Below are 8358 nucleotides of genomic sequence, written 5' to 3' on the forward strand. Positions count from 1 at the left end.
ATCCTCGGTGTTAGGCTCAGTTACGAGGCAGTACCTTACCATGGATGCTTTCACATACTGCATTAGCAGATAGACTCTCACACATGCAACATCAGTACTCCACACAAAAGAGCAGTTCTCTCTAGGCTTTTACCCTTCCTGATACAAAACTTCCACCCAGACCTGGCTGAGTCAGAGTAACTTAGCCAGGTCGTCTCTCATTTCCCGAGTCCTGTTTCCACTAGCGACATCAGAATCACGGTCGTTAATCCAAACTTAAGCAGGGAGAGTTTAACAACAAAGAGTACTCTGATTCTAGTAAGGGATTGAGAACTGAACCTAACGAGAACATGGTATTGCCAAGTTCAGCTGACAAAAAGAAAAAATGACACAAAAACACATAAGATGAAAAATGCATGAAGGAGGAAAGATAATTTGTTTAAAAATTTGGTCTCGTCCCTAGAATTGTTATCTGACCCCATTTTGCAGATAAGCCAATTTGGATGTGCTTGTAGGAAGTCCTGCTTGCTTCAAGAGAGGTAGCTTCTCGAGAAATCTTGTGACCTGGGACCAGCAGAGGGCACTGCGTTACCAAGTGACAGCAGTACAGATGCAAGACAGTTCCTACCAGGCAGTGAAAGTGAGCCACGTTGAAGAAAAGAACCAGATTCTAGCAGTCAGAAACACGTATTAGTCATCAGCATATCAGTCCCACAACTGATAAGGGTAACACTGTTAAAACAGGCCTCGAACTCTGGGCACTCCTAGAAACACACCTAAATCCAGCTCGGTCCCCACACATCTCAGTCTCCATGTGTTGATTTTAGGGCATAGGCCTCCTACTGAAAACTCTTTTCAAGTGGCAGGGCCAAATCAGTCCTGCCCTGCAACATATGTATCAAGGCTGGGTTGCTTAAGTTGAAAAACATCCTGTCAGCTTCCTCTCTCCTTCTCCAAACCTCTAAATCCTTGCTTGTAGCAGCAGGAAGTCTGTTCAGACAAGAGACAAGACAGTATCAAAGCAAGGAGCTGGCAGTTTCCATTCTGCCCTCCCCTTTTACTCCCCGCCTCCTCCAACCTAGCAGACTTTCAGCCAGCAGAGAACCAAGTTAGAGGACATGAAAGGAATGCTGAGGTAGCAATTTCAGAAGAGTGTCTTTCCATTGCTTATTTCTAGTTTATTTTGAATTACCAGAAGATGACCATGAAGAAGCAAATAGCTCATCTGTTTTCTTCTTTTGGTATTCCATCCTGCAGGGTTCTAGGCACTAGAAGAAGCTTAGAGGGTAAATAAGTCATCCCAGTCACGGCCCTCAAGCTAGTGAGTGAAAAGTTTCCACTTTCTCTTTGTACAGTTGGTGGAATGACTTTGCCAGGATGTGGAAAGGGGCCTCAAAATTCTTCATCTCTTTCTGTAAAGAAATAAGAAAGTTGTGAATGACAGATGGAATAAGCATTTGACTATTTCTGTTCTAACTGCTTCACAAAAGACAGATTAAAACTGAGGGTGAGTTAGATGACGAACAAGTGGAAGAGTGCCCCCAATTATCTTTCTTTACCTGAAAGAGAACATAACTTTACCAACACCCATTTCCACAGATGGTGAAAGGAGCAGATACTCACCACTGATATCTCACAGTATTCCAGGCCATGTTTCTCAGCCCACTCCTGTGCTTGTTTCTGCTCCACAACTCGACGACCAACCAGGTCTGTTTTATTCCCCACTAAGACACCTACAGAAAAAACCCCATGAAACAAAGGACAACCACCCACCCAGAAATGCTGACTTACTAGCAATAAACACTGGAACATTTGTAGAAGTAGCTGAAAAAGTTGGAGGCGTGGAGAACGGTCTACAACTAGCTAGAAAAGGTTCCACAGAGGAAACATATTTACGCCTTATCTGCTTTGTGATAAAAGCAAATGAGTTGGAGGAAGCCATGCCTGCCCCTGGCTTAAAATAAACACTCTATGCCACATCTCAACGGGAACAACTGCTGTCATACAAGAGGGGAGCAGATAACAAGAATCTCACCCATTTCTTACCTGGGATGTGCGCTCCAACTGCTTGAGACCTCAGCTTCCCCAACCACTTGGCACAGTTCTTGAAAGATTGCTCATTAGTGACATCATACACAAGGCACAGGACATTGGGTTGCTCCCACTGCACAGCACGAAGGAACATTGTCAGCTCTAATGAAACTGATGTGGTCAACAGACAGTCTGTAAACACGGCCAACACAGATGCTAAGACAAAAATAAAAAGCCTAACATACAGGAATCCTATGCCCTGGCTGAGGTTTCACATTTCAGTTGAGCTGACTAAATGGATAGCTGGCACTGGAAGAGGTGGTCTTGCTCTCTTTCCCCATTCCTGTCTGCACAGTCCTGCTCCTTTACTTGTATCAGCTCTGACACTCATCTGATCCCTGGGGAATCTGATTCTTCATGCTGAATCAGTGCAAAATTAATCCTAGAGAAAGAAGTAGAAAGGTTTTCTTCCAGTTTGAGAAGCTGAGCCAGCTTCTAGAGGGGTCCCTTGCAAACCAGACCTAGTGCAAGGGCAAAAGTGGAATTGCCTCTTGTAAAGCAGTGAACCATTAGGTTGACTTAGCTATCTTATGAAACCTCACACCAATTAATTGATCCTACATCTCAAAATGAGATAACGCAATGAGAACTGTTGTACAGTTGTAAGGACACAAGTGCATGAAGAAAAAAATCAAGAGCAGTATTATGCTCAAGGACAAGAATGAGTCCTGTTGGATCAAACACATCACTATAACACAAAAAAATCCCACTGTTGGAGTAGCAGCAAAATAGATGTTTTTCTAAGAAATAAAAATAACTTTAACCAACAGCAAACAGCGATTCTGAGTTAAACATCCCTATTTCTTTTGTAGGAAAACTGAATGACTGTCTGCCTTCCTTCCTCTGCAAAGTATTTCTAGTACCTTTACAAGTTTTAGAGAGGTAGAACAAGATGCACTGGCAACCGAGGTGATTGCTCCTATTTACACCAAAGACAAAGTTTGCTACATCTGCCAGACTGGGGAGTTCAGATCTTCAAAGCAAAAGCACTTCTTTGGAAGAAGAGGACTGTTACATAAGACTTACCAGTTTCTCCAGCATTTCAGAAAATAGATCTTTTCCTGCAGAGTCAAAAATGAAGAATTCCTGAAAGCAGAAGCAGAAAGAAGGCTCTTGCCAGGAAAAATGCAGTGTAGGGCAAGGTCTTGAAAGTAAATACTGGAACTTGTAACTCCTGCATTTTGTTCAGTACAGCAGTGTCGTGTCCCTAAGGGACAAGTTCCCCGCACTGAGAATACTCCAGTTCAGATAGTATGAGAAAAGAAATAGCTATTTTTCATGTATAACCAATAAAAGGGTTACCTCCAAGGTCCCAAGTCTGGTTTCCATCCCTACTGGAAGCAGAATATGTGGAGTGGGACAGTAACCTGCACTACTATACAAAATTATACACGTGGTCCACATTCCACTAGTGGGAGTATAGGGCATTAAGGAAAAATAACAGATAAGTTCCAGTTCCTGTAGCTCTAAGAAACATGAACTAAACCTGAGTGCCGTAAAGGACAGAACAGAATCCTAACAAAGCTGGCAACAGCTTTGGTTTAAGATGTCATGTTGGCTACAAGTATGTAAAATTTAAATTTTTAAGATTAAACTAACCCTGGAGTATCAGCCATTGTACATGATCAGCTTCATTTCCTTAATGCAACTTAATGGCCTTATGAACATGCAGGGCGATCTTCCACCAGAATGAGACTGAAGTGAGGTTTGAGCTCTAGATGTCGGTTTCTGACCCAATTTATGTCACAGAAAAACTCACCACACTATCGCTTGTCTCTGGAACTGATACAGCCTTCACCAACAATTCTATGCCCGTTGTCTGTCAAGAAGAATCACGAAAACAAGGATCAGAAGAGTTTTTAAGAGCCTGTCCGACTGCATACCAACTATGCATTGGATTGAGGCAATTCTTGCGCATCATTACAATCCCATCAAACAGACTGCTGGGAACTCCTCATAGCTCCGGTAACATGCTCCCACCTACATGTCCAAGCCACGTAGATTTGCTCTGATGGGGGAAAAAGATGGAGAATAACCAATGTCCAGAGATTTGCTTATATACAACTAACGGTATTAGCTGAAATCTGCAGGGCTACGTTCACTATCACGTTGCTGCTCTAAAGCACGCCTTAGAACATTTTGCACCAACCATGTGATCAGCTAACATATGGGACTGAGGTTATTTGTGCCTCTTCTACCTTTTATCTCATTCTGCTTTGTAGCTTGTTTGTTTGTTCTATTTCTATCCTTAACTTCTGGTTTCCATCTTTATTTCAATGAATAAACATATTTTAGGGGTTTTTTTCTCCACACTCATATTTTCCTTTTTTTACTTTACTTATATTTACTTTTATTTTTATCCTGCTTCTGATTAGTCATCACCATTGATTCTCACACTGAAAGACTGCAAACTGTATCCTCTTCATCTGGGAACAGCTTCTGTAGATTATAATTATCTTGGGGCTATGCAGCACATCTTCATGTTTGCATAGTGATAAGAGCACTGTCCACACGCACATTTAATAGTTGGAGTTAAAAGCTTTCTCCTTCAGCAATGCTTTTTCATAGAGCACTCCCTAAAGGGGGAAGCTCTCTAACACCACAAAAGCTTGTGAAAAAAAACAGCAGGAAAACTATAAAATTAACTAAATTACTCTGCATTAAGTTTCAAAATCAGCACCCACATAATGTAAAGACTTATAGAATATTAATTGGTTTATTTTCAGAATCTAGGGTGTAAGAGAAAGAAAACCCTGTAAGACCCCACCTTGAATGCCTCAACTTAAAATGATATTATTTATTTTGTTCTAGACCTTCCTAGTTTTCTCATGCAACTTAGAAAAATGTTGGGTAGCAGTTTGAGCCTGTTGTATGCTTACAAGTGTGTAGTTCTTCTGAAAATGAGCTCCATCATTGCGGAACATCTGGGCTAAAGCACTCTTCCCCACAGCTGGATCTCCTGCAAAACCAAAAACATAAAAGATTTTTGTTTCATCTTAGAGAATCTTATTCTCCCTCAGTTCTGTTACTCTCACATGCCATAAGAGCTTGGATGCTATAACTCTGAATACAGGCAAGATAACTGTCACGAGAAGCACAAAACAATCTAAAAGGTAATACCCACGTGAGGAAATGAATATTGCCATTATGCACACTGGTGCTGACATCAGATTTCTGCACTATGAATGACAGTCAAGGGCCCCCAGATGAGGGTGGAACTGCTGTTCGTTTAAAATTCATGTCTACCCTATAGCCTTTACCTAAGAATTAAAATTTCCCAGACATGTTATCATGTAGAGAAAAACACAATGTGATAAGGGAGACTGGGCTGCATAGGAGACTATTTCCTCTCCTTAGATTACCTATTTCCCCAGATTCAAATCCTCATTATATACTGAGTTTAGGGAAGAGACAGGTCATTTATATACTACAAAGTTGCTTCAGCTTGTAACATTCCTCCAGGAACTCTTCTTGCTGACCCTGCTAAGAGAGCAACTGTTGCTGACTCAATGCTGCTGGTGGCTCATTAGTTGCACCCTGGGCATAACAGAAGCAAATGTCACTTGGCTGGAGAGAAAGAACCTGCTGATTCATCCCTATATGGAAGGAAAACCAAGGGGATTTAGTTTTTGCTCTTCTAGAGCCAAGGCTTTCTGGTATGGCTTGCACAACACTTCAGACGAACCTGGCAGCTGCCTGATTTGGCCTGCTGTTACAAAACTCTGTAAGATCCAAAGCAATGGCAGAGAACTGCAGAATTCACATATGCCCATATCACTCCATGAAAAATACCATAATCCTTGCAAAACAAAGCCTTAACTTAATGCTCCCAAAGGGCTTATCCTCTCTTCACATACTGTCTCACTAGCCTCGATAGTTCAAAGGACAGGAACCAGGAATTAAATACCTCAGTTGTTCTAGCTTTACCCTTAGAGAAACACTCATGACAGCCAAGCCTGGAATACATGTCTTTTACGTTATGTTGTTAATAAATAAACCCAGAAAGGGGTATATCTTGATCCTATTACAGCTTCCTAGATGGTGTTTTGAAGGAAATTGGGAAAGCTATCTGCTCACATAGTATTATAGAGGAGGAAGGGTGTTTTGGATAGTGACAATTGCTCCTAGATGCATTAACCAAATGTAGTTCTTGTTTAAACATTTTTAGCATGCTTGCTTACTTTGGGATGAGTTGGGCTCATAATATTTAGACAGGAAAATCTGGTAAGTCAGCTTGTTTGTTCCCTGATCAGTTCAAGCTTGTGCTGAAGACAACACTCTGTTCTGAGTGGAAGTTATTCTGTATTTCAATACACAATTAGATCTGTCTTCGTAAAATGAGATAGAGAAGCATACATTGCTCCAAACTGCACAGGCATCATCCGGTGCAAATTCTTAACTAATGTGTTGCCTTTCTTCAGTTTGACAGCCCCAGTTGTTCTTTCCCTCTTCTTATTCTTTGCCATCCTCTTAGCCCATTACATCACTACACTTTCTCAAAATAAGTTTCCTTACCCTTTTCATTTAGTTTGGTCTCATCTGCCAGTACTGCATCCCACAGTATTTATTCTATCTATATTTCTGTTATTCTGCCAGAATCTGTAGTGTGTCTCTAAAACGCCTGCTACTACCAACTGTCTTTCTACAATGAAAACCTTTTCGTAGTGTCTCCGTAGTAAGCTCAAACAACAATATCTTTTACTCTGTGTCTGTAAATTACCCTTGAGATAACACAGGAATCGCTTTCTATTGTCAAGTTAATAGTCTCTCTTTTGCTAATAAAAGCCCTTTTCCCCTGTTGTTCTCTTTGACCTTGGTACAGCTCTCAATACTGTGAGCCACTCTATTCTTCATAACCATTTCCTTAGGTACACAAGAGTTCCCTGTTCCATCTCTGATGTTTTTGCTCCTACCTATGTAATTGCATTTTCTTGTTCCCTTTAGGTTGTTGCGGTTATTCATCTCTTATGTCTCTTTCACTATATTGGTCTCTTCTGCAAGAGAGAAGTTATTTTGGCTGGTCTGCTTCATTAATTTATTATTTTTAATAATACGTGGATATTATTGTAGCACTTAGGAGCACTACATACGGGGTAGGACGTTCCTGTTGTTTGTGTTGTGAACAGAATTGAAAAGGCAGCTCCAGACCCAATTAGGATTAAGCACATAACTGGGTCATCCAAAGAAAACCTATGTGAATCTAAAATGGTCATGGAATTGGCCTTTGGTAACACTAAACAACAAAACTTGAAATTGAGCAAAGCCTACATATTGGGACCTGGGAAACTTCTAAACTGAAAACGATGCATAAGTTTCAAATCTAAAAAACAGGCAAGATACTCATGCTGTCCATGGTAACTATCAACAGAAGCATGAGGGAGATTAATTCTTTTGCATTTGCCAAAGATCACACCTGGCTTTGTGCGAGTTGATGGTTAGCTGTTTCTGAGGTTAAAAAAAGGCAAACATTTTATTCTGGATGAAAGAAAACAGGTTTGGAGCAAAGAGTTAAGCCTGGAGTTATCTGCACACAAAGGTTTTATGGATTTGTGCTTCTGGCTGAGGCTGCACAGAGCTTCAACGGAGAGGGAGGGGAAAAAAAAGAAAAAGTTTTCTTCCCGCAGTGTTAACAGCCAGCTGTACTTACTTTCAACACCTCCATAATCCATCCTGACTAAATAAACTGGTGTCTTCACCTCACTTTTCTTTTCAGGTTAATCTCCAGTTTGCTTGGGGAAAAAGACGCCTCTGTGAAGTGCACATGCTTCGTCCTTCTGCTCTTTGCTAAGGCTCTACCTTTGCACCACACTCTCAGAATCATCCCAATTTCTGGCATGAATTTTTCCTCCAGCACAAAGGGAGCCTCCCACAAGAGGCAGGACTCGGCTGTCTATCCTGCTCCCTTCACACATTCCCCATCTTCAGCCCACCTTTCCACACTGTAGAAATACTCTTTTTTTCTTCTTCTTCTTTCTTTTTTTCAGATCCTGCCCTTGCATTTCAGCTGGTCCGACCACGCTTCACACCCTCCCTGAACACAGCTCTTGATTCTCCGCATGTGGTAAGAGGGAGAGGGTACGGGGTAGGTAACAACAAACGTGACTCCCACCGTTCCCGTCCCGAGGGAGCTGAGGTCCCCACCGCTCTCCCGTCGCCTCTTTCCCCACCTCTCCGCCGACCGGGCGACCGACGAGGGACTGAGAGAAGCCAGGCCGCCTCCCGCTGCTGGCCTCGCCCCACCCCACGGAACCCGCTCTAGGCCCCTACCGCCATGGGGGCGGATGGGCG

The 8358-nt window shown here is 42.1% G+C and overlaps 1 protein-coding gene across 1 annotated transcript; it reads right to left on the minus strand.

Annotated features, from left to right (window-relative positions):
- Positions 1–1132: 1132 nt before the first annotated feature.
- On the minus strand, positions 1133–5029 carry IFT27 (intraflagellar transport 27). Its single transcript, XM_009332617.1, has 6 exons — positions 4950–5029; positions 3830–3889; positions 3097–3156; positions 2026–2143; positions 1603–1712; positions 1133–1391 (listed from the first exon to the last, which is right to left on the minus strand). Exons 1-6 carry the CDS (start codon positions 4992–4994, stop codon positions 1293–1295), a joined length of 492 nt encoding a protein of 163 aa, XP_009330892.1. The 5' UTR covers positions 4995–5029; the 3' UTR covers positions 1133–1292.
- Between the last annotated feature and the right edge of the window lie 3329 nt (positions 5030–8358).

Source organism: Pygoscelis adeliae, unplaced genomic scaffold, assembly GCF_000699105.1.
Source record: "Pygoscelis adeliae isolate BGI_AS28 unplaced genomic scaffold, ASM69910v1 Scaffold399, whole genome shotgun sequence".
NCBI classification, from domain to species: Eukaryota; Metazoa; Chordata; class Aves; order Sphenisciformes; family Spheniscidae; genus Pygoscelis; species Pygoscelis adeliae.